Below are 27,204 nucleotides of genomic sequence, written 5' to 3'. Positions count from 1 at the left end.
GACGAAGAAATATTTTCCTAACCAATTTTAAGGTATTGGTTATATTTAATGGAAATATATTGCCTTATGATTGGAACTGGAAACCTCCAACCAATCCGATAAGTGATATTCCCGATTTTACACCCATTTACACTTGCTATTGGAAGAACATCGATTTTTAAGGTGGGAATACCCTAAATTGTCATATTTCTCGAAGAGTCTGATCCTGTCCTCTTTTCTTTCTCTCTCTCTATTTTCTTGAGAGGGAGAGAGAGACAGAGCACGAGCAGTGGAGGGCCAGAGAGAGAGGGGGACACAGAATTCAAAGTAGGCTCCAGGCTCCAAGCTGTCAGCACAGAGCCCGACGCTGGACTTGACCTCATGAACCTTGAGATCATGACCTGAGCCGAAGCTGGACTCTTAACCAGCTGAGCCACCCAGGCGCTCCTTTTTCTCTCTCTATTTTCTAAGTACAATCTTTTTTTCTATTTTTCCTTTACTTGTCTTTCTCTTTCAGCCATTTGTATTTCCCAATTGTTTTATTCACCTCATTTTTTCCCTGCTCCCTTTTCTGAAACTCTTGACTATAAGTGCCTATAACAAACTATAAACTTTAATTATTTACTGCAGTTTCTATATTCAATTTTTTTCCAAAAAAGAAGTATAATAGAAAGTCTTCTATTTCTTTTTTTTTTAATTTTTATAATTTATTTTTATTTTTATTTTTTGCGAGAGAGAGCACACACACGCACAAATGGGGTAGGAAGAGAGAAGGAGAGAGAGAATACCAAGCAGGCTCCACGCTGTGTGTGTAGCCTGACACAGGGTTCGATCTCACAACTTTGAGATCATGATCTGAGCCAAAATCAAGAGTCAAATGCTTAATCAACTGGGCTACCCAGGTGCCCCGAAAGTCTTCTATTTTTTAAAAAGAAAAACTAGTGAGGGTATTTGGCTCTTAGTTAATATTTTCTTTATGTCATTAATGCTCAAGGTGGTGCATGGGTTTTGGATCCAATAACAATTTTTCCTAATAAGACAAATTTGACTCATTTTTTTGGGGGGGGGGAATAAATATCACTCTTGCTTATTTATGGTTTTGGCAGAGTCACCATATAGGCAATATATGTGAATTAGATAAATGGTTCTTTCTTCAAAACAGTTTACTTCTAATTGTCATAGTAATTTTTTAAGGAAAAATATTTTCTGCCATATGCCTAAAATTATCGTAATATACAAAACTAGTTCCTACAATGCAAATAGTGCTTCTTTTGATGTGATACCCTTGGGTACTGTAAATCCTGCACAGTCTGGGTGGCCTGACCTGCTGGAAAAAGTAGTGGATATTCATTCACATGCAAATGAAAAGGAACTTGTCTGTTCATTATCTGTTTGAAAAGAATGCATTGGGCTCAAACAATTTTTACTTTGAAACAAATCTGGAAATTTACAACACAGGACACAAAAGATATTGTAAAGGATGCAGAGAAAAGGGAACATTTTTGTCCTGTTAGTGGGAATGCAAACTGGTGCAGCCACTCTGGAAAACAGTATGGAGTTTTCTCAAAAAGTTAAAAATAGAACCACCCTACAATGCAGCAATTCCATTACTTGGTATTTATCCAAAGGATATAAAAATACTGATTTGAAAGGGCACATGCACCCTGTGTTTATAGCAGCATTATCAACAATAGCCAAATTATGCAAAGAACCCAAATGTCCATCAACTAGGTAAAGATGTAAGATATAGATATCATGGAACATTACTCAGCCACCAGAAAGAATCTTTCCATTTGCAACAATGTGGATGGAGCTAGACTGTATTATGCTAAGTGAAATAAGTCAGTCAGAGAAAGACAAATACCATGTGATTTTACTCATGTGGAATTTAAGAAACAAAATGGATGAACATAGGGGAAAGAACGTAGAGGGAGGCAACCCATAAGAGACTCTTAACCGTAGAGAACAAACTGAGGGTTGCTGGAGCGGAGGTGGGTGGGGGGAAGAGCCAAATTGGGGATGGGTATTAAGGAGGGCATTTGTTGGGATGAACGCTGGGTGTTATATACAAGTGATGAATTGCTAAATTCTACTCCTGAAACTAATATACACTATATGTTAACTAAAATTTAAATAAAAACATGAAATATTTTTTAAAAACCCAAAAAGCAAATCTGAAATAGGACCTTGTAAAGGAATAAAACACAAAGTTTTGGTATGATCTCAATTGAGTGAAAAGTTTATACGCTTAGGAAAAGACTTCAACATTAAAGTTGTATCTGAGCTGTGAAACTGTTAGGTGGCTTTTGTTTTATTCTTTCCTTTTTCACATTTTTCAGTGAATTAGTGAATATAAGTTCTACATTATGAGGGAGTAATTCTTGTGGTATTTTGCCATTAAACACAACTACAAGGCAAATTCAATGCTTCATACTTCAGACCTTGCATTTTACTTGTTCCAGGTTGGGTCCCTGAATTTGAGGGAAGGATAAAAGGATTTCATGAGCAGCTAAATCAAATGTGCTAATAATCTCTAAATCTGTTTTGCCAGCATTTTTTTGTGGCTTCTGTCACAGTCAAAGCTAGCAACAAGTAGTAAACTGAATATTGGTTAGCAACCCTCTTGGGAGCTTCTCAGGTGCAGTTTGAAACTGACCCCCATATGCAGACGGGAGGGAGAGACTGAAGAAAGAGGCAGGTTGGTAGGTTTTTATAAGCAGAAGAAACTTACATACAAGGCTTGTCTTGGGTAGCAACAAGATGAAAGCATCCCTGCCCCTGCACTCCACATCTTAAAATGTATGTATTGGCCTCAACAGAGTCCAGTCATGTACGCTGTGCGGGGGTTCTGAACACCCATCACTATCTCAAGGCCGTGTCCTTGGATCAGCCTCTGGGAGCAGGAAAGGCAAGTGGAGCTCACATTCCACTTGCTGAGGAGGGGCTGAGGAGCCTCTAATCACCCAGGTCCAAGTCAGCAGGTCAACTGCCAGTCATATCTTCGTTCCCCAACAACGAGAGGATTATAACTTATCTTGCCATTTGCTTTCTTTATTGGCTACGATAATGAAGCAAGAAGAACAGAAATAAACAGCCTGAATACATTGATCCACAGGCAGACACTGACTAATTAGAAATTCTGTATAATCCTGTATATCCTATCATTCAGGAGACTTTGGGAAAGATGGATAGAATCTGAATATTCTGATGTTTCATATCCTCAGATCAAACACTGGAAAGCAGAGATTTTCTTTCTTTCAAACTACATATAGTATTCTAGAAATAATAATAATAAAAAAAATAATAATAATACCCCAGCTATATATATTTAATTATTATGTGTTTCAAAAACACCAAAAGAAAAAAATTAGAATTTTAATCAGATCCAGTTCTGTCTGGATTTTTTAAAAAAGTGTCACTGTGATCATTTTGAATTTGATGCAATGGGATTATATTAAACAGATGCTTTTAGAAAATATGTAGTTTTGCAATCCTTTCTATATCAATTTTTAATTATATTAGGATGCATAATGTACTATTGTGTGTCATATGTTCTTAAATTTGGGGGTTATGCCAGCTCCACAAACTCATCAGGGACACTGGGTCTCTCTGTTTATATATTCCTGTGGATATGGGGAAGGAAAACTCTTGAAGGAGCAGAGGGAACAACCCCTTTCATGTTTGTCACAGCCAGAGTGGAAAAACTTCATAATTCATGGGACATCAAGTAGAGGCCTTAGTAGCAGGGAAATTTTCCTTTAAACTAAAGGCTGCTCTGGTACTCTGTAGCAAAGCCTAAAAGCAAGTTATAAAAGGTTAAGCTATTTCCAAGTAATAACTGCTCTAGAACAAAAAATATTTATAGGAATACAAAAATATACAGCACCTAATAAGGTAAAATATACACTTCTGTCATGTGTAATAAAAAATTAGCAGGCATGCAAAGGAGCAGGAAAATATGAGTCATAAAAAGTACAAAATAATACGTAGAAACAGATGCAGTAATGAGGCAGATGGTAGAATTACTAGATACAAACATTAAAGCAGTTATTGTAACTCTATTCTGTAGATTCAAAAAATTAGAGGAAGGATTAAGGCTGGGGTAAAACTTACTCCTGTCATCTTGTGAGAGCCCATTGTTAAATAATCACAAACTTTGCAAGCCAGTTGTTAAACCATCAATAACTTCAAATTGGCTATGATGGAAGTGTTTATACATGGAATTGGCAAATGCTACAAATCAGGTGTTTTTGTTTTTGTTTTAATTTTGGAGAGGTGGTTTATCAGCATACCACTGGTAGATATAAAAAAAGACCTAAATCAAACTTCTAGAGATGAAAAACACAATACCTAAGGCAAAAATTCCACTGGATGGAAGTAGATTAGACACTGTAAAAGAAAGTATTAGTGAACTTGAAGGGGCAGCAATAGAAACTATCCAAAACAAAGCACATGGAGAAAATAAGTGAAAAGAACATTAGTGAACCGTGGGACAACTTCAAGTGGTTTGATATACAAGTCCCCAAAAAAGAGGAGAGAGAGTGGGAGAAACAAAAAAATACTTGAAGAAATAATGGATGAAAAATTCTGAATCAAGAAGCTCAACCTACATGAACCCAAGAAACATAAAACTACACTACGACATATAAAAATCAAGTTCCTAAAAATATCTTAAAGGCAGACAGAAGGGGAGACACATTATATACAGAGGAACAAAAATAATAATGACTTCTTTTCAGAAACAATGCAAATGAGAAGATGGTGGAACAACGTTTTTAAAGTACTAAAATAAAAACTTAGAATCCTCAGTGGAAATATATTTGAAAAGCAAAGGTAAAATACCTTCTTAAACATACTGAAACTAAAAGAATTTATCATTAGCAGATCCTCACTATTAAAAGATGATAAAGGAAGTCAGGAAGAATGAAACTGGTACCAAATAGAAATTTGGATCTACATAAAGGAATGAAAAGCCCTGTAATTGGTAAACATATGGGAAAATATTTTTTTCATATTTTTATTTTTATTAGAAAATTTTTTTCTAATGTTTATTCATTTATTTGAGAGACAGACAGAGAGAGACAGAGCATGAGTGGGGGAGGGAGAGAGAGAGAGAGAGAGAGAGACAGAATCCGAAGCAGGCTCCGGGCTCTGAGCTGTCAGCACAGAGCCTGGTGTGGGGCTCAAACTCACGAACCTGTAGATCATGACCTGAGCCAAGTCGGCCGCTTAACTGACTGAGCCACCCAGGTGCCCCTGACTTTTTTTCCTTATTTTTAAATCTATTTAAAGTATAATATTTAAAGCCACAATGATAGCAATCTACCTTGGGTTTTATTTCTCTGCTCCTCCATTGTTTGTGTGTGGCTTCTACTCTCAGGATCACAAGTTGGCTGCTAAAGTTCCAGTCATCACACGCACATTTCAGGCAAGGAGAAGAGGAAAAGGGCAAGGGACAGAGAGAGATGCTTCTTTCAACCAAGTCACTTCTCCCTCCAAGAAATTTCCCCAGAGTCCAACTTGGTAACTTCCACTTATATCTCAGTGGCTACTCTTTGAAGCCCAGGATGTGAGGGGAAATGGTCATTTTGCTGAACACAGTGCCACCGTGGATAAAACCAGTTTTGTTACCAAGAACAGAGGATGGATACTGGTTGGGCGAGTACCAGTCACTATCACCCTGCTCATAAGTTGTGTATCACTAAGCAATTAATTTGATTATATTTTCCATTAAACTTAACTACTTGTGGATGCTAAGTGCCAATAAGATTTTGTACTGAATTAAAATTTTTTAAAAACAACTTTTTTGAAATATAATCCATGTACCATAAAATTTATCCTTCTAAAGTGTACACTTCAGTGATCTATAATATATTTACAGAGTTATACAACCATCATCACCATCTAATTTTAGAACTTTTTTTTTTTTTTTTTGAGAGAGAGAGCACACGAGCAGGGGAGAGGGGCCGAGGGAGAGAGAGAGAGAGAGAGAGAGACGGTCTTAAGCAGGTTCCACACTGGGTGTGATCTCATGACTGTGAGGTGAAATCCAGAGTCAGACACCTAACTGACTGAGGTACCCAGACACCCCTGGAGCAGTTTTATCACCTTCAAAGAAATCTCCTGGCCATTAGCAGTCACATCTAATTCCCCTATTCCAAGCCCCTGGCAACCAACCACTAATCTACTTTCTGTCTATAGATTTGCCTATTCTGGACATTTCATACAAGTCAAACCATACAATATGTGTTTCTTGTGTTTGTCTTCTTTCCCTTTTTATAATGTTTTCAAGGTTCATCCATGCTGTAACATGTATCAATCAGTACTTCCTTCTTTTCTGTGGCTGAATAATTTGATTGACTATTACAGATAATGCTGCTATGAACATTCATGTAAAATTGTGTGGACGTAGGTTTTCAATTCTCTTGAGCATATGTCTAGAAGTAGAATCGCTGGGCCATCCTTTGTACTTATTTCTAAAATGTGATTTTTGTGGAGTCGAATGACTTCTGTTTATTCAAACTAAATATTGTGTCACGCTGAGAAGTACTTTGTCTCATTCTAAAACTCAAGCATGGTTTGAGGCCATGGACACTTCAGAGAATGCTCTTGTCATGTTCCCTTGTCGTTGGAGATATAAAAAAAAGCACATGGAGAAATTAAAAATGGTGGTTGCCTTACAGGCCCATCCCAGTCATGGCTGTTTTCTTTTTGTCAGCATATTCCTTCTCTTTTATTTTTGTGTTTCCTGTGCAAGAGCATCATTTTCATGTACCAAATTAAATTACATTTTATATTTCCTTTTCCAGGCATTTCCAAAATGTATACTGATATCATAAGAGGAGAATCAATGATAATTTGTGGCTTCACATCCATACTTTTTGGACTTTTTCGGAACAACTTACTCCACATTTCCATACTTAGAGGTAAGAGCATTTATTTTCCTGTGAATATTTTCTAAGATGTGAGTGCATTATTAAAAATTGTTCATTTATTTATGTTGAGAAAGAGAGAGTAAGTGTGCATGAGAGAGAGGGGCAGAGAGAGAGAGAGGGAGAGAGAGAGAATCCCAGGCAGTTTCCACATTGTCAGCACAGAGCCCAACGTGGACCTTGATCTCAAAGGTCTCAGTGAGGTCATGACCTGAGCTGAAATCAAGAGTTGGACGCTTAACTGACTGAGCCACCCAGGTGCCCCTCCTCTGCATATTTTCTAAAATCATTCTTCTATGATGCATTTCAATTCACACCAAAGTTAAAATACATTCAAGATGTCTTAACTTTACTGCATTCTCTATATTTTACTTTTGGACCAGTTAAAATAGCATATATCAGATAACAAGAAAATAATTACCATATATATGTTTTCTTGGACAGTATGGGGGAAAGAATGGTAAAAAAAATGATTTAGTTTCTCTCCCCACCACACACACATCATCTGGCGCAAAGTAACTGCTTTCCTGGATCAATCTGGATCTCAGTGAGTGGATGTTAAGAATTGATTAGGGGCACCTGGGTGCCTTAGTGGGTAGAGCATCTGACTCTTGATCTCAGGGTCATGAATTCAAGCCCCACGTTGGTGTGGAGCCTACTTAAAAAAAGAAAAAAAAATGAACTTGATCCTGGATTTGAGCCTGAGGGTGAAGGCAGAATGTGATAGTTTTAGGAGGAGAGAGGTGCTAAAAGGAGAAAGAAATATTGGTGATAAAGAGGGGTGTGCAGTGCTTCTCAGTGGGGAGCTATAGGCATTTGGGGTGGGACAATCTTTGTTATTTAGGACTGACCTTGGCATTGTCTGACACCCGCTCGCTGACTGCCATTGTTGCCCCCAGTTTTGGTGACTACAGAAAATTTCTCTTCTCCATTTCCCAAATGCCCTTGGGCTGGGGGTCACAAATGGACTTCAGATTGGTGGGGACCCTGGACACGATTTGCTTGGCCCTAATATAGTGTGTAAACAGTTTGAATTTGGATGTTTTTTTGGTCAGAGATTCACTTTCTAGTTTGTTACAGGCTTTTCACTTGCCTGGCTTCTGAGGACATTTGAGTCTGCTCTTCCTGGATAAGCAAACCTCAAGCTACAGACCATTAGGGAAATGTCCCCAGAAAGTCTGTTTTACCAGGCTTTCCTGAAACTCCCACTTGCTGAAGGACAAGGTCCCCATTCAAAATCTCAAAAGCAAACCAAAGCACATAGACCCATCTGCCATCAATGAAAGAAACGAAAGTTACAGTTCAACTTCTGTTCTTTCTTACTTTCTTTTTCTAGACTTACATGTAATCACGGGCCTCTGCTTGGGCATCTTTGGAAGCATAATATGTGGATATTCGTGTGCAAGAATCATTCAGTTTATATTGACTGACCTCTTTAGCAATACACTAACTAGTGTCATTCTTTGCATTTCAATGGTGTACCTGACTTTCTACGTTGGTAAGGCAGAAACAAATACAAAAAAATGCTGCCCTCAAAGTGAATTTTATGTACTTTTCTTCTTCGTTGATCTTGAATCCTTTGCTTCTTCCTAACTGCTTCCCCCTTGTTGCAGCCCCTCTGTGCATCTTGTCATGTTATTCTTCTGCTACTTCTAGCTCTTTCCTACTCTCTCTTAACATCTCCTTAATTTCAACCTCACGTCCCTTCCCTTTGCATTATTTCTCTATGTAATTACTCTCTTGCTCTTTTTTTTTTAATTAAAAAATGTTTATTTATTTTGAGAGAGAGAGTAAGCAAGGGAGGTGCAGAGAGAGAGAGAATCCCAAGCAGGCTCTGCACTGTCAGCGCAGAGCCCAGCTAAGGGCTCAAATCCACCAACCACGAGATCATGACTGGGCCAAAATCAAGAGTTGGACACTTAATTGCCTGAGCCACCCAGGCACCCCTCTCTTGTTCTTTTTGAACTCCACCTTTTGACCTTACATTTAGTCATTGGCAGTCCCCTGGAATCAGCTCAGTGCTGATTCCTGCTCTGACCCTTAGCAACCCATCTCTAAGATGAGAGAACCAGGAGAGATGCTCCTGAGGTCTTTGCAGCTCAGCTGCCTTTCATTCCATGGGCTTCACAACGAGGGGCCTGTAGGAATGGCGGCCCTCACCAGAGGCTAGGAGGCAGGAGAGTAGAGGGAGAAATCGGGTAGGTATACCTGTATCTGGAAAAGAAGCAGGAAAGTAGAATAATCGTAGGAGTCAAAGTGCCTAACTGGTAGACCTGCAATAATTTGCTAGCTTAGTCCAGAAGATTGGCAATTAAGGATTCTTACCAGCCTGATTGAGCTAACCAGTCCCCAAGAGCCATAGCAACTGCATCGAAACAGTCAAATCCTGCTTCTGCTCTCACCCCACATAGTGGGGCAACTCACACCCATGAAAGACCTCAAGCATCAAAAGCTTAATTACTCTTGTCATCTCCAGTTACCTAAAAGCTCTGCTTCCGCTCTAGGTAGATTGCCACCTGGGACTTGCTTACTGCCCTGAATCAGTAAAAGTACAGAAGGCATTCACTGAATGGTCATTTCCTTCAGATTCCTAATTTTCTTTATTTTTTTTCTTCTCCCTGTGAAACTTTTATGGATGCCTTAAATATCTGGAGAAAAAAATTTTAAAAATTGATGTGGAAGCTGTCTCTTTTTCATCTTTTTATTTATTCTCTTTTCTGTGTTCTCCCAGCCAACCCCAGTGCTTCCTATATGCCTGAAAGTAATTTGACACATGTTGGTTGAATACACTGATACTAGCCCTTGAAGCGTTTTGGAGTTAGGCAGACTTGAATTCAACCCCCACCTTCACAATTTATTAGCTTGCTGACCTTGGAATATTACTTAACCTCTCTAAGCTTTAGTTTCCTTATCTATAAAAGTGATATAGAAACACCTAACCTATAGGGGTACTCTTGGCACTAACAAGATAATGTATGTCCGATGACTTGCTCATGCTGATAGGCTGGAGACAGCTCTTAGCCGCTTGCGAGAGCTGACTGTACACATCTCTTTCACAGCTCTGTTCAGGTGACATCATGTTGAAATTGGTCATATTGCGAGTATTTACACCATGGAAACTGGCCGACACTGTCCATCAGGGACTTTTAAAAACTCGTTTAACCTCCGGAGAGCTGCTTTTAAACATTTACTAGCTCACCACTGAACTCAAGTTCGGGCAGCTAACAAACGTTGGTTCCCTTCCACTTTCCTTCTGAAAGAGGGAGGTGCTTCTGGTCAGTGCTTGGGAGGCCTGGACTAGATTGTCCCTTTCAGTCTCAGGAGAAGCCACTGCTGACGGAGCCTTGATGTTGGACCTGTGGCCTCGGGAACTTGTGAGGCAATAAATTCCTGTTGCTTAAGATAGTTTGTGGAACTCTTTTTCAGCAGCGCCAGGAAACCGATATTCTCCCTCCTCCATTGCACTTTCCTCTGCTTCAGGGATTAAAAAACCACTTTGGGTGGTCCTTTACTCTTATGTTTAATTATTTCAGTGATAGACATGTTATCACGAGAAGTTCCATTGCCAGAAATTCCATTGCTAAACACAGATAAAATTCTAATGCACACACTCTCCAATGTTACATTTCTGTTATGTTATCTAATTTTGTTTTTTTTTCCCCCCTTCACTAATGTACACTCGGTCAACGGGCTAAAGCCCAGGGAGCCTCTGATTGAGGTTACAATGTCACCTCTTTGAGCACATACAGTAATTTCCATTTTTGTCTCTGTTGTGTTCAGTTCATGAAACCTGGACTTGTATAAAAATATTCATTCTTTTCCATGAAACAAAACAAAACAAAAAACAAAACAAATGGCACAGACATTGCCTCACAAAAGGCACAATGCTTCTGGAACATTGTTGGTTCACAGGTAGTGCAGTTGGAAATATTCATATATCAGCCCATGGAAGAAAGTTTGAATTTAGGACAGAAAAGGCACTTTAAGAGTCAGTGTATAATTCATGAAACATGGTAGGTTTTATAAAAGCCAGAGGTGTACCAAGAGAGGGGCTTAATCTAAGCATGAGGAATATTATATCAAGTGATGTTATTCACAATTTCTGGGGAATGAAGATAATAAAGAGCAGACAACATTTAAAGTTTCATTGTTTCAAAACTCTCTACAAACAATGCATCTCCTTCTTGCCTGTGCTGATGCTCTCCAGTGTCTCTTTGTATAGTCATTGGTCTAGATTATAAAGGCCCTCTGTCATCATCCAAATATATTTTAGTTAGAAATACATCCAGCCTTGAATCCTGGTGCTTTTAGGGAAAAAAAATTTCCCTTTGATTCTCCTTTTAGGGGGACATTCACTTTTTCTAAACCAGAGAGAGGAAGAGAGAGACAAAGATTGAGAGAGCCACTTGTCCACAGCATCAGTTCTCTGTGGTAGTTTTTTCCATTGAGTCAGAAAAACATTGAGTTCCATATGACAACTGGGGTTCGTGCTGATGAAAATTACTTTCTTTATTACATGGTCCATGATTTTGCCCCCCTTCAGAACACTTAGAATATTATTGAATATAATAGCATTTGTAATTTTGTAAAAATGTCACCTAATTATAAAAGTAATGCATGTTTATTGTAGAATTTTGGAAAAATTATGAAAAGTCAAAGAAAAAAAATCACCAATAAACCTATGTTATAAATTAGACTATGGATACATTTTGGTATATGTCCTCAGCTTTTAAAAAATACATTTAAACACACATACATATATTAATGTATGCATTCATACCATGTAATCCTATAACATTGGGATTATATGAAATAAGATGACATCAGTTTTAAATTTTTTTCATGTTTATTTATTTTTGAGAGAGAGACAGAGCATGAGCGGGGGAGGGGCAGAGAGAGAGGGAGACAGAGAATCGGAAGCAGGCTCCAGGTTCTGAGCTGTCAGCACAGAGCCCGATGCGGGGCTCGAACTCACAAACTGCGAGATCATGACCTGAGCCGAAGTCGGTCACTCAACCGACTGAGCCACCCAGGCGTCCCAATGACATCAGTTTTAAATAACGTCATTTACTGGTTTCCTCATAGCAGACGTTGTCTCCAAGTACTGTCTATTACTGAGAAAGAGGAGCTTTAAAATCCAGTAATACTGGAGCACCTGGGTGGCTCAGTTGGTTTTGGCTCAAGTCATGATCTCACGGTTCGTGGGATTGAGCCCCTCGTGGTCTGTCAGCACAGAGCTTGCTTGGGATTCTCTCTCTCTCCCTCTCTGTGCCCCTCCCCTGCTCATGCTCTCTCTCTCACTCTCAAAATAAATAAATAAACTTTTAAAAATAAAATAAAACAAAATACAGTAATACTAATTATGGGACAGGGGAACTAAGATTTTGAGAGACAATTTCCCTTTCAGCACACTTCTGAGCACTACTGGTTTTACTGTCATTTGTTATTCATATTATATCAGTTAGATAAGAAGGTAAAAAGAAATCTGGGGCGCCTGGGTGGTTCAGTCGTTTGAGCATCCGACTTCGACTCAGGTCATGATCTGGTGGTTCATGGGTTTGAGCCTGTGTCGGGCTCTGTGCTGATAGCTCAGAGCCTGGAGCCTGCTTCAGATTCTGTGTCTCTGTCTCTCTGGGCCCCTCCCTCGCTCATTTTCTCTCTCTCTCTCTCTCTCTCTCTCAAAAATAAACGTTAAAAAAAAAAAAGAAATCTAAAGTGGACTGAAGTGATTAGATACACCAAAGGAATAATAAAATCCTCTTCAAATAAACAGTATTAATTTACTAAGCAGTAAAGCGGATGTATAAAAACAATGGCATAATAATAGTGACTATCATATATATATACTTTTTTTTATTTAAAGAGGTGCCAAGCAATTTTCATGTTATTTAATCCTCACAACAACTCTATGAGGTATTATTCTCTTAAACCCATTTTACAGATGCAGGGGTGCTAATAGAAGAAAAGGAGGTCACATTCTCAGAGCAGTCAGGTCTGCCTTGCTCCAAAGTGCTTCAAATTTCTGTCTATTATTTATCAGGCATCCATTCATTTACATATTATCTATGGCTGCTTCTGCACTATAGCCGCTGAACTGAGTAGTTGCAACAGGGACCATGTGGTCCACAAAGACTAAATATTTACTATATGGTCCTTTACAAAAAAGTTTGCTGACCCCTAATCTACAGGATTAGGCCAATCCCTTGAGGCAATTTTCCAAGAAATAGGACTCTTCAGTTTCTCACCAATTCTTCTCAAGATAAAGTACCTCCGTGTGCAGATTTGAATGCAACTAATTTTGTTCACTTTTTTCTCTCCAGTGGAATCTTTGGGAATGTCAGGAATGATTGCGTTAGTCACTGTAGGACTGAATTTAGATTCCTTAAGCTTTAAACCGAGGATTGAGTTAACAATTACTAAGTAAGTCTCCTATTGTATACTTGGTATAGATATCTTAGAAGTTTAGTGCTTAAGTGGTTCTGCCTTCTTGGACACATTTCATAACTTTTTTCACCTTTTTCTTTTTAAATTCATTACCAGTTATATTTGAAAGAACTTAAGGTACCAACAATTGTTGACATCGACACGTTTAACAAAAAAGACTACAAACGGCATGAAGCAAAAATTGGCAAATTTTAAAGGAGAAATAGACAAACATTATATCTGAGATTTTTAAAAAAAATTTTATTTTTTAAAATTTACATCCAAATTAGTTAGTATATAGTGCAACAATGATTTCAGGAGTAGATTCCTTAATGCCCCTGACCCATTTAACCCATCCCCCCTCCCACACCTCCTCCAGTAACCTTCTGTTTGTTTTCCATATTTATGAGTCTTTTATACTTTGTCCCCCTCCCTGTTTTTATATAATTTTTATTTCCCTTCCCTTATTTTCATCTGTTTTGTCTCTTAAAGCCCTCATATGAGTGAAGTCATATGATACTTGTCTTTCTCTGACTAATTTCACTTAGCATAATTCCCTCTAGTTCCATCCATGTAGTTGCAAATGGCAAGATTTCATTCTTTTTGATTGCCGAGTAATACTCCATTGTGTGTATGTATGTATATATATATATATATATATATATGTATACATCTGTATATATATATATATATATATATATATATATATATACCACATCTTCTTTATCCATTCATCCATCGATGGGCATTTGGGCTCTTTCCATACTTTGGCTATTGTTGATAGTGCTGCTATAAACATTGGGGTTCATGTGTCCCTTTGAAACAGCACACCTGTATCCCTTGGATAAATACCTAGTAGTGCAACTGCTGGGTCGTAGGGGAGTTCTATTTTTATTTTTTTGAGGAACCTCCATACTATTTTCCAGAGTGGCTTCACCAGCTTGCATTCCCATCGATTGATATTCTTTTTATGAATAACGTATCCGTGGCTCAGAAGCTGTGGTCATTTTATACATAACTCTTTGATAAAAAAAAAAAATTTACTTTGGATTGTGGGAGGTTTAAAAAAGACTGCATTCCTTTGTTTCCTTCATAAGGTACATGAAAGACAGCATCCTAATATGGGAAGAGCTGGGAAAGAAAAGTGGCAGAAAGATGCAACACTAGCAAAACTCTTACTTGCCTTTTACATTTGGTAATGCAAGGTGTCATATGAACATCTCTGGATGGAGGGAAAAACCATTTGCTTGTCTTCTCAGATAAATGAATTAGTCTGTCTCTGAGAGACTATGCTAAATTACAGGATTGTTTCAGAGCTATTTCACACCAAGTCATAGCCTAGTATGGATCGAATGAAAGCAAATGTTAAAATAAGAAAAATAAGCCATAATTTTGAGTTTTCCCATGAAGATTCTTTAAAAAACTTTAAAAATGTTTTTAAATATCTATTTTTGAGAGAGAGAGTGTGAGCAGGGGAGGGGCAGAGAGAGAGGGAGACACAGAATCTGCAGCAAGCTCCAGCCTCTGGGCTGTCAGCACAGAGCCCGATGTGGGACTCGAACCCACAAACTGTGAGATCATGACCTGAGCCAGTCAGATGCTCAACCGACTGAGCCACCCAGGTGCCCCAGATTCTCTCTCTCTTTTGTTTTTTTAAATGTAGAGGACTATCCGTTGTTCTGAAATTATGGCTTGCCTACATTTTTGGTGTTTAAATGTTCATTCTTTTATGAAATCCCAGTGATAGAAGAAGGTACTTATTTTTAGAAAAATAACTTCACTTGGAAAAAAAAATTGGCACCTGTAACTCTTCTAATTTTGTGTTAGGTGAATGACACTTAACTGGTCTTTAGAATCCAGAAGCTTGGGAATAAATAGTTCACAGAACATACACTTTTTGTCTGAATTTGGACATTTTCCTGAGCTCAGTCATACTGTCAGTATCATTATAAATTACTCATTATGATTCATTTAATTGTTTATTATTGAACCTATTAAACCAATCTTTTCTTAATGTTTACCATAACCTGGACATTGTATCTTAGGTTTGAGGCTTTGTAACTGAGTCCCTTCTCAGAATGCACTCATTGTTAAGTGGTGGGCATGTTTCTGTAAGAAGCTAGTAAGCGTGAATAATTTTATATATTTATTGGGATCCTACTATATGTAAGGCAGTTTTTTAGGTTCTATGGAGACATTTGAACAAGTTTTCTACTCAGTTATTCCATCATTTCTGAATTTCAGAAAACTAAGCTTTGGGGTTAGAGGTCCCCCTCATACCCTTCCTTTCTCTGAGTTCTAAATCTGATGAATCAAGAGCTGGGAATGAGAGAATCAGACCACCTACTTAATTGGGGAAATGCAGTGTTAGAGAACATGGTTTCCATCTGCAGCCCAAATGAGACTTCCTAATGCTTCTTTCCAAGTGTAGATCTTGAGACCCACCTCGAGGGAGACTGGTTGGTGGAACAGACCCACTTGCCTAGTTAGCTGAAAGGGAAAGTCCCAATGGAGGGAGGCCCAAGAGCAAGTGGAACTTGACATCTGCCTGTAGAAGTCAAACCTGGCTTGAATGCAGACATGTTACCGCACGGAACCAGAACAGGCCTGTGCCTTAACCACTGTGTTCTAGTCTGCTCAGTAAGAATCTTGGGGAGCGGGGCTAGGTGTGTGGCTGTTTGGGAAGCAATAAGGGGGATTCTAAGTCACTTGTCTGCTTCTGAACTATGGTGGTATAGAGAATTGGCACTGTAGGAATTCAAAGGAGGATCACTTCCAACGAGAGTGCTTAGGATGAAGAAACACAGGATTCGAATTAGCCTTACAAGATTTTTAGGAATTCAGTAGATGGGAAAGCAGACTGGAGAGACTTTCAAGGTAAGAGACTTTCAAGAAAATCATGAAGGGAGAAATCCTGCAGAGGGCACTGAAGTGATCCAGTCAGCTATCGAAAAGTCAAGGTTAACCAGGTGGTTCTGGGTTCAGCTGTGGCAGCCCCAACAGTTTGATATGATGCCGGCTAATCTTGGCAAAACTGCCCCATCACCAACCAGAAGAGGGGGTGGAGATTCTTAATATTATGACTTGCTTTTACTATTCTCCTATGAGAGGCAGCCCATGGGCATTGGTGTGATGAGGGTATTGGAAAATATGGAGCTAGGTGTATTTTAATTCCAACAAAATACTTTTAAATGTTGACTGCAACAGTGATGGAGGCAAGGACCTCTGCTAAGACAAGCATCATAGAATGTGATACATGCTTTTATGTGCAAAGGCAACTATCTTAAAAACACCTGGCTTAAAACGTGATTTATTTTCCATTCATCCTAGGTTCCTAATAATGTTTTCAACTGTATACCAACATTTAATATATACTTTCTTTGGCATTGTAATTGGATGTGGACAAAACAAGTTTTTGGGATTTCACAGTATGGTTTTCATGTTCATTTTATTTACAACAGTGAATTTTGTAAGGTAGGAATTATATTTTAAAGTTTGCTTACTGGACTTAGGTTCTTCAGCCCAGAATAAGAATTGCCCACTGGTGAGGGCAACAAGAACTCTTTGGATGTAGAGTCAGAAAACCCATGTTGTTGTCAAGGCCCAGACAATAACTTGCTATGCGATTGGGGGAAGTCTGTTTACTTTTCCAGGTCCCATCTGGAAAATGAGAAGGGGCTGTGGTATCAGCACAACTCATGAACTTTATAGAGATGAAAATTCATGGGCCATCTCAATGTACTGAATTGCATCTCTGGAGATGAGATCTAGGAAGCCATTTCAACATGTTTGTTAATGGTTGAACAACACTGGACCTTATTAATGGCTCCTAACATTTTTGTTGACTTTCATCCTCATTTATTATCACCTATAGCTATGATAAAGCCATTTGTTAAGCCCTTACCATGTACATTATGCCATTAATACTAATACAACCTTATGAAGTAGGTGTTATTGCATCATTGCACAGATGAAGCCCAGAGAGGTTAAAAAGTTGCCTAGAGTTGCCCATCTTGAAGTGCAGAATTGGGGTTTAAACTTGACCCCCAGTAGCACATTTTCTCTCGAACACCATTGCCCACTCATGATGGTCATGTCTTCAATAAGAATTCATGACAGTGTCTCTGAAAACATTGTCATTCCCACTCAGGACAGGCCTGGCCAACGAGCTTACTTTATAAGATGTTCTCATGGGACCTTGCTTTTGCTGACTCTGAGGTCACTGCACGCCACTCAGTCACTCTCACACGGAAGGATGTGTATGCAATTTGTTTCTTTCTACCATGGAGGCTTATGTGCCAGTTGAGATTGGTCACAGAAAATGAAGAAAGATAAATGGCTTTTTGAACCTTTGTTTGACTCAGCTGCACATCTGGCATCTCATTTCATTTCATAAACACTAGGAAATGAGAATTTTATAGATGAAGAAACTGGCCAACAAAGGCCAAGTACCTTGCCCAAAGTCAAGTGGCTAGGGAGTACTAGAGATCTTGTGGGAAATTATGGTTCCACCTACCCAGAGGAAAGGCTTTAATGGAAGGAGTCAACCTAAGGGGACCTCAACGTATGGGTCAGCTTTCCATAAGAGACTTGTTGAGAAAAACATTTTAGAGGATGTGCCAAACTAAGGCCCCTTACATAATTACACAAGACATAATTATTGCTAACATGTTTTGAGTGCTGACCACATTCGAAATATCATTCTAAGCCCTATGAATGTTGCCCCATGTAATTGAAACTTCACAATAATCCTTTGAGGCAAGTACAATTATTATTATTTATTATCTCCACTTTACAGATGAAATTAAGGCTTAGAGAGGTTAAAGAACTTAAGTTTACATGGTTAGTAAAAGAAGCTTAAATTTGAACCCTGGTAGATTGACTCCAGAGCCTTTGCGACACTGCCTTTCTGGTTTTGGTATCAGGCAGTGATATGAGTTGTTCCATTTTGGCTGGACTCAATGGTATTTCAGAGAAAGATCATTTAGTAAGGCTGAAAAGTTTGGTAAGAATTGCTTTGCAAAAAGCTTGAATGGAAGGCCGAGGGGTTTACCCAAATTCATTATATACATTATAGATGGTAATAGCAGATTTTCTGTTTCTCAGTGATAGGAATTCTCTAAACTATCTTGTGAAATTCCCAGCTGAGTAACTGATACACAATATATTTTTTGAGTCTAAGAACATGTCAGTTTTATTTCTGCTGAAATCTCATTTGAAGGATAGTACTGATATTCTTTTGGTGAAGATCCCCTAAAGATAGATTCTACATTTTTGATACAGAGTCTTATAGAAAAATTATTGGTAGACACTTGTGGTGAGCATAGCATAAGAATAGAGTTGTTGGATCACTATGTTGATAGTGGGTCAACTATTCTCAAATTAAAAAAAAAAAAGAAAAGAAAAATGATCTGTAGAGAAATAGGCACCGACTGAAATTATTTATGTGACATTTAATTTATGATTCTCATGGAAGCTCAAGAAAAATTTGATTAAGCTAAGTTTATTAATGTGCCTACAATAATAATTACTTTTCGGCCATCATCTGTGTGTCCTCTTGGCCTCATTTCTGATCTAGTCATGGTCTTCCAGGGAATAGATGAGCTTGTCAACGTTATTTGAAGAAATTTCTCTCAGAAATACACTACCCAAATCCAAATAGTATATTAAAACTTCCAGCACTGTTTTTTTGAGACTTGAGTATTATCTGAAAAACTTAGACAGTAGATTTGGTTCATCCCAGAAAAGTTGAACAATTTATCAATAAACTGAATTATTTTCTCTTTCCTGAAAAAAAATTCTATGAAATTTAGTTTTTAGTAGTGTCAACCATGAATAACATTAATACATAAGGTGTGACTTAAAAAAAAAATGTTTTTCTCTCCACAGGTTGCTTACTATTGTGTTAGTGAGCCCTCTTCTGATGCGTGTAAATTATGACTATAACTGGAGATGGGGAATTGTTATAGCATGGTCTGGAATTAAAGGAGTTTTTAGTTTACTCTTGGCTCCTGAAATTCATAATCTGGCTGATCAAAAAATAGAATCACCACAAATGGTAGGAAAAATCATCTCATAATATTTATTCATTTTGTTTATTTTGTAGCACTTGTCATAGTACCCAATAATAAAGTTAACCATTTACAAATTTTTTTAGTTTAAATTCCAGTTAGTTAACATACTGTGTAATATTAGTTTCAGGCGTACAATTTAGTGATTCAACGCTTCCATACAATTCCCAGGGCTCATCACAAGTGCACTCCTTAATCCCCATCACCTATTTTACCTATTTTCTCTCTTCTGTTCAGCTTCCTTGCTTTCCATTATTTTGTCTTCTTTATCACTTATTTGTTTCTCTACTTCTTCCAGCTTTGTGTTCATTGCATCAAGCCTGTTTCCAATCTCAGTTATTAAATTTTTCATTTCTGACAGTTTCTTTTTTAACTCTTTTGTCTCTGTGGTAAGGGTCTCCCTGAAGTCTTTCCATTCTTTTCTCATAAGAGTATACTTATGATTGTTGCTATGAATTCTCGATCAGGCATGTTACTTACATCTGTTTTATTTCACTGTCTTCTTCTCTGTGTTAGAAAAGCCAGTTTCCTGCTCCTGAGAGTAATGGCTTTATGAAGAAGAGGTCATATAGTGTCCAGGGCCTGTCACTTCCCGGGGTGTCTGTGGTGCATGTTGCGTGAGCTCTGCTGTTGTGTTTTGGCTGCTCTATCCTTCGGGTCAGCTGTCTGCAGAGGCTCTCCTTGCCTGCAGTGGCCACTCTTTGGTCCTTGGTCAGAGTGTGGTGAGTTTTAACTACATGTGCTCTGGTCTGCTTGTTAAATAATACCTGATACTGCTTCCAGTAGAACCGAAGCCCTGTAGAACTCTCTGATCAGGAGACATGGTGTGGGCAGGGGTTTCTGCTGGTCTTCTGGAGAAGGGGCTGGCTAAGCTGGCACTGAGGCAAGCTTGATCAAGAAGGGCAGTCCCACCAGAATGCACAGGTGTGGGACTTGGTGTAAGCAGTTAGGCAGCCCTGTGGGTGCTACTTTGCTTCCTGCAGGTGGCTCTGTGTTTAAGATGAGGGGCAGGGAAGGGAAATGGTTCCAACCAGCTCCTTTATCCTCAGAGAGGCATCTCCATGATATCTGCCTCTCAGGGAAGCACACTGAGAAGAGTGAATAATTTCCCCACTGTCTGCTCCAGGCGTTTTTCAGATCACTGTTTCTGCATCATCTGCCCCAGTTAGTTTGCCTGCCTTCTCTCTGGGAGTAGGGCAACATCTTCAGGGCACAATCCCAGTCAAGGCCACTGATCTTTCAAACTCCATTCTTCAAGCCCCACTGATTGCAAGAACTCACAAAAAGTAGCCCCTTATGTTTTCCCAGCCAATGGTTTTGGGGAAGTGTTTTCCTTGTGCATTCCCCTGTGTGCTCCTCTCTCTCTCTCTCTTTCTCTCTCTCTCTCTCCTTTGTCTGTGACCAGGGCTCTCTCCCCTCCACAGCACTTGTGATCCATTTCTCCTCCAAACCACATCTCCGTACTTCCTACCTTCCTCAATGTGGCTTCTTCTCTCCAGAGTTTTAGTTATGGAGTTCATTCTGTCAGTCTTCAGGTTGATTTCTGGAGTCTTAGAATGATTTGATAGTTACCTAGTTATGTTCGTGGGGTGAGACAAGCCTAGGGTCCTCTTCCTCCACCATCTTTTCTCCCTTCTCCTTAGGTTAACCTAATTAAAAAAAATTTTTTTTAACGTTTATTCATTTTTGAGAGACAGAGAGAGACAGAGCATGAGTAGGGAAGGGACAGAGAGAAAGGGAGACACAGAATCTGGAAGCAGGCTCCAGGCTCTGAGCTGTCAGCACAGAGCCCAACGCAGGGCTCAAACTCACGAACTGCAAGATGATGGCCTGAGCCGAGGTCGGACGCTCAACCGACTGAGCCACCCAGGTGCCCCGAGGTTAACCATTTTTAAAATTAGATTTGAAAAATGCATTCTTTTAAGAAGAAAGGAACTTTCAGAGGAAAGTTTGTTTATGTTGATAGTCTGAAAGGGACCAACAGTGAAGTAATGGTGTAGGATGTGGAAATCAGATGGACTTGGGGTTGAATCCTGGCCCCCTCGTCACAGGCTGGGTGACCTTGGGCAAGTTCTCCAGATTTGTGGAACCTCAATTTCCAGTTGAGGATTGAGATGATACTTAGTAAAGTGTCTGCCACTTAGCAAATGCTCAATAAATGTTACAAACTCTCCCTCAAAGCCAATCTGATAGTGGCAGTGTCTGTGGTACTGAGAATCCAGGGAAGATCCAAAGACCCCAGTACATCTGCTGACAGTGTTAGGGCCCCTTGTTATTTGTAACAGTACTGTGTGAGTTAGCTGGAGAAGTTGCTAGAAATCCCTGGGACACCCTCCTCCCCCACCTCCCAGTCAGATGAATTCCAACCCTGCTTCTGGGAGGGTTGCTTCTGAATAATGTGAATTAAGAACATCTGCCCACCTCCCAAGGAACTTTAATCTGCAGATAAATGTACAGAGTTTCTTGATATTGGCTAATTTCCAGCTCAGGATTTTCTCTTCTTTGTCATTTCCCCCCTGTTCCAGAAGACAATATTTTTAGAATATCTTCTTTGGAGGATCAGTTATCACCCTCTCCATCTTGCATGTAGAGAAATTAGAACAAAGAGAATAGCACGTTAGGGAAAGAACTCAGGTGCCCTAACTCCCAGAAGAAGTGCTTTTTCAAAATGGACTACTATATTCCTCACCATCTTTCCTGAGAATTTGTACTTTATATCTATGGCCATCATCTGGGAATTAATTTGGAGTTCAAACAAACCTGTGATTTTGCAGACTTTGGGTCCTTTCATGCCCCAAAGGAAAAGTATCATAACCAACGTCTGAGCTCCTTCAATTTTCTTTTGTGCAAGGAATTCGCCTAAAACCAAGTCAATGAAATGCTAACTAGCATTTGAGTATCACTTACAGTGTTTTTCAAATCTGTCTGATGTTACATGGATCCCTTTAGCACCACCCCAGACCTACACAATCAGAATCTGCAGGGAAGAAACCTGAAGTCAGTATCTTTTAGAAGCACTTTCAGTGCTGTTATCAGTCAAGTTTGGGAAACACTCTCCAGAGAACATACTGCTGTTGACTCCGTTTTTTAGTGAAGGACACTGAGGCTCAGAGTGGTTAAGTCTACTGACCCCAAATTACATGGCTAATTAAAGTGGTAGAGTCAAGACCAGCAAATGTGGTTGTGTTTCCGCTTCTGTGAGGTGTCTCTCCAGACCCCACCACAGCTCCTGTAGGCTCCGAGCCCCCTGAGCAGCCATAGTAAATGCTGGTGGCAGACACACTTTCCCTTGTCTCCACAGTCACCACTGCTACTCACCATCTGCTGGTGGCTCCCCAACCCTGCAGGCTCCATGGCAGTGTCTGTGATGCCTACCATCCTCCTGGCTTTGTGTGGCTCCTGCTGAAAGCAGCAACAGTGGAGGGCTCTTTGACCAGTATTCTTATCCCTTCCCAAAATTACAAAATCTTTTCTCATGCACATTGAAAACTAATTTCTGCTCCAGTATATTATATTCAAGCACTGTCCACAAAACAACCCTTTGCCTTATCTATCAGAAGCAAGATTTTAAAATGTGGATTAAGATAGAATTTTGTTGGTGGTTAATTGAATAATGATTCCCTTTGGAGAACTTATTCATTTGGGTTTTTTTTTTGGCTCTAACTATTTGTATGTTTTGTTTTTAGTTTTTATTGTATGTACAGGTAATATCACTAATGACTATGGGAATAAATTCATACATGATGACTCATTCAGCCAGGACATTAGGTAAAGTATATTTATCTTTCATTAATTAACTGGAGAGAATAATGCAAACACATTGTTGTTGGGAGTCATGGGGACATTTCTTAAGGAGCTCAAGGAATTGATTATGAAATCATTCATTTTCATTCATTCATTATTTACAGATGCTGAATTAATTGGAATATTGGTTTAGCCAGTTTAACAGAAACCACATTCTCAGTGGCTTAAACAAGATAGGGAACTTTCTTTTCCTCTCCATCAAAATGTCCAAAAGAGTGGGATGGTTCTGCTTCACGGGGTTGTCCATAGATCCAGGATCCTTGTATTTTGTTGTTGCTCCTCTCTGGAATGTTGCTCTTGTCTGAGGGTAGAAGCTGACTCATAACCACTATATATTCAATCCAGCCAACTAGAGAGAGAAAATGGGGAGCTGGGTGGAAATGGAGAGTAAGCAGCTTCCTTTTAAGGGCATAGCCTAGAAATTGTATATATCATCAGCACTCACATTCCATTGGTCAGAATTTAGTCACATGGTCACACATGGGTAAGAGAAGCAATAAAATATTATCCCTACCTGGGATAATGTAGGGATAATGGTGGAGCCATGGCTGGCCATGTGCTCAGCCAAGACTTGGAGATTCTATGGCAAAGGAAGAAGGGGAAAATGAATATTGGGAGTCCTTTGGCTGGAACCACCATCTTCCAGTAATTTGCCAAAATGACCAACACAAAGGGAAAGAGGAGAGGTACCCTCTATATGTTCTCTAGGCCTTTTAGAAAACATGGAGTAGTTCCTTTGCAAATCTACAAGAAAGGTGATAGTGTAGATATCAAGGGAATGGAGACTGTTTGAAAAGGAATACCCCACAAGTGTTACCATAGAAAAACTGGAAGAGTCTATAATGTTACCCAGCATCCTATTGGCATTGTTGTAAACAAAGAAGTTAAGGGCAAGATTCTTGCCAAAAGAATGAATACACGTATTGAACATATTAAGCACTTAAAGAGCCGAGATAGCTTCCTGAAGTGTGTGAAAGAAAATGATCAGAAGAAGAAGAAAGCCAAAGAGAAGGGTACTTGGGTTCAACTGAAGAGCCAGTCTGCCCCACCCAAAGAAGCACACTTTCTGAGAACCAACGGAAAGGAGCCTGAGCTGTTGGAACCCATTCCCTATGAATTCATGGCTTGATAAATATAAAGGAAAAAAAAGGTTTTAAGATTGTAAAAAAAGAAAAGAAAATGGATATTGGGGGATAATCAGCAGGCTCTGCCACAGTTGCTTATTTCCAGAAAACATTTGAGGCCATTGATAATAAAGTGCATAAGTTTGATAAAATCACAAATCGACACGTAGTCAATAGAGAAATCTAGGATAAGATAGTTGGTGGCAGTACAGTCAAGTGGGGAGGGAGAAGCCTGGATGGGATTACACAAAGTCTTCGAATAGGGCCTTAGTATCTCTCAATATCCCATGGCCTGATCCTCAGCTAAGCTGGTGCAGAGGATGATCCTTTCAGGGTATCTAAAATTGATCAGACTGCTGGAGATATACAGCACTCACAGGAGCATGTGGATAAAGCAGAAAATCAATTAGTTAATTTATAAAGAGGATGATTTCTTTCTATGTCTGAAATAATCATGATCATTATTCAGGGTATTCACCTCTAAATACCAATTTCCTTGATAAACAAAACTAGTCATCAGAAGGTATCTTGGAAAGCATGGAACTAATGAGAGGTCAATGGAAGGACGATGTTGAAGGAGGGTTCTTCTAAACAGGGAATAGCCTGGTGAATTTTCCCTATCCTGCCCATGAGAGACATTACCTCTTTGCTTGTGTCTTTTCGCCTGCCCATTTCTAAAACTGCGCCCCGCCAGCACTACAGCAGAACTTCCTGTGACAGTGCCCTTCAAAGCCAAGGGCTCCAATATGTGAACTGGGCTAATTAAGTGGGGCAGATTTCTGGTAGCTCTTCTTTTCCCCTAGTTATGGATCTGTTCTTGTTCTCAGTGGAAATGTATGCTTGGTCGGCAAAAGCCTACGCTGGAGTGTGACCGAAGTTAATTTGATCTTTGAAGGCTTTCTCACACCTCCCTTCTCAACAATTTATTTTTGACTCTCAGGGATCCAGACCCACTCCATTCTCTTTGCTTAGGATATCACATCTGGATTTCTCCCATGCTTCTTTTCTTGTGATTCCTCCTACTCTGATACTCAAAGGCAAGATCAACAAGGGGTTTTACTGTTATGGTAATATTTTTTTCCCCTCTTTTTCTTCCCTTATAACTTTTTAAAAGTTTATTTATTTATTTTGAGAGAGAGAGAGAGAGAGAGAGAGAGAGAGAGCATGCACATGTGCAAGCAGGAGAGAGGTAGGGGCAGAGAGAAAGGGAGAGAGAGAATGTCAAGCAGGCTCCACACTCAGTGCAGAGCCCAACACAGGGTTCGATCTCACAACCGTGAGATCATGACCTGAGCTGAAATGAAGAGTCAGGTGCTTAACCAACTTAACAAGCCTCCCAGGTGCCCCACAAAATTTTTTATTGTAGTAGTTAAACCTCGGAATTTTCATTATAAAACAAAAGTATATGGTAAATACTTTCTTCTTGTAGAATCTATGCTCATCCTTTCTAGAAATACTACATGGCACACATTTAACACTTAACAGAGTTCAAGTTTTATCAGTAAGAGTTTCAAACCAACTACTTCTGTCTAGTCAAAGGCTTTAACAGATTCCCTCCTCACACTCTTCCAGGATCATCTTAAACACAGAGAATTCATTCAAATGTATTGGTGCCACCAAGTGGTCCACATATACTCATGTTTCCCCAGAGCAACTGGAAAGTATTTGTTTCTCCATCATATGGGGAGGATGTAGTTAGGCAAATGAAAAAAATTTTCTTCCTGTATGGTCTCAGCCATACAGCTTTGAATCCAAAGCTGACAACTTCTAACTTAAGCCTACAGTCAAATGTGTCTCTGCTCTGGACCATAGTGAACCAAGAGGGATATGCCTCCAGACCTTTGGGATCCCAGAAATTTCAAATACTGTCATTACACACAGTGTCCCATAAAGAATGCAGTAAAGTTAACTAAACGTTTGGAACTCATTTGGACTCTTTATGGAACATTCCACATGCAGTTACAAAAAGAGAACAGTTTTATTGAGATGGGATTCCAAGTGAGCAGGTTAAGCTCATTCACTAATTGAATTCTTCTTTTCAGTGAGTGAGCCTCATAGCTGTAACTTCAAATCCATACCTCAAGAAAATACAAATGGCTACAAGTTTTGAGACATGTGGATTTGCTGCTGGCCAGGAAACAGATACATATTAAATTTGAGGGATCTCTGTTGCAGTGACCTCAATATTTTAAATTTTTAAAATTTTATAGAAGAATCAGTTGGAGAATTGTTAAAATGCAATTTCCAATTGATTCTCTGGGTATGGGTTGGATCCGGGGAATTTGCATAGTTTAATAGGCAGCCTTCCTCTGTAGAAGACACAAGTAGTTTTCTATACTTCGAGAAATACTGATTGGGTGCCTTGAAGTAGCAAGTCATGTCTCTAGGTAAAGGGAATGAAAGGAAACGAATAAAGCATTCCTTAGCAATTGAGTCAGATAAAGTTGAGTTATACAGCCAGGAGAAACAGAGTTGGGTAATTTTTTGGAAAATTTTGGACCAAAGGTGGTCCTTGCTTTTCTTTGAGCACTCCGGTTTGGCTATGCGAGTGATTGACTGCACCAACAAGATTTCACTACATCTTGCAGGGTTTTGCCTCTTGGAGTCTTTGCTGTATTCTATTAAGATCCTTGCTTTTCTTTGTCACAGGTTTGTGTGCTATTTCCCTCCCAAGGCAAATGGCCATGCAGAATGCCATTAAGCACATTCAGGAGATAATACAGAACACAATAATGCTATTTAAAACAGAAAAAATTTTGACAAATGTTAATTGGACCTTAGTAGAAGAAAAAACAAAGATTGAATACACCATTCCTGTGAGTTGATACCTGGCAAAAAAAAAAAAAAAAAAAAAAAAAAAAAAAAAAAAAA

At 39.2% G+C, this 27,204-nt stretch overlaps 1 protein-coding gene and 1 pseudogene across 4 annotated transcripts in view; both read left to right on the top strand.

Moving 5' to 3' along the window:
- The window catches only part of SLC9C2 (solute carrier family 9 member C2 (putative)), a 90,012-nt gene that overhangs the window by 14,179 nt on the left and 48,629 nt on the right, over nucleotides 1-27,204 (top strand). For all 4 annotated transcript variants that reach the window (XM_049633975.1, XM_049633974.1, XM_049633976.1 and 1 more), the window contains 7 exons: nucleotides 6,789-6,905; nucleotides 8,248-8,409; nucleotides 13,232-13,331; nucleotides 16,665-16,808; nucleotides 19,224-19,392; nucleotides 23,092-23,173; nucleotides 26,983-27,149. In XM_049633975.1, the coding sequence (XP_049489932.1) occupies nucleotides 6,789-6,905; nucleotides 8,248-8,409; nucleotides 13,232-13,331; nucleotides 16,665-16,808; nucleotides 19,224-19,392; nucleotides 23,092-23,173; nucleotides 26,983-27,149 (941 nt within the window). The remainder of the gene's footprint in view (nucleotides 1-6,788; nucleotides 6,906-8,247; nucleotides 8,410-13,231; nucleotides 13,332-16,664; nucleotides 16,809-19,223; nucleotides 19,393-23,091; nucleotides 23,174-26,982; nucleotides 27,150-27,204) is intronic.
- On the top strand, nucleotides 23,193-24,756 carry LOC125925171 (60S ribosomal protein L21-like; annotated as a pseudogene).

This window comes from Panthera uncia, chromosome F1, assembly GCF_023721935.1.
Source record: "Panthera uncia isolate 11264 chromosome F1, Puncia_PCG_1.0, whole genome shotgun sequence".
In the NCBI taxonomy this organism is placed as follows: domain Eukaryota; kingdom Metazoa; phylum Chordata; class Mammalia; order Carnivora; family Felidae; genus Panthera; species Panthera uncia.
The sequence above is the reverse complement of the archived record's forward strand: the minus strand, read 5'-3'. Positions and strand labels throughout refer to the sequence as shown.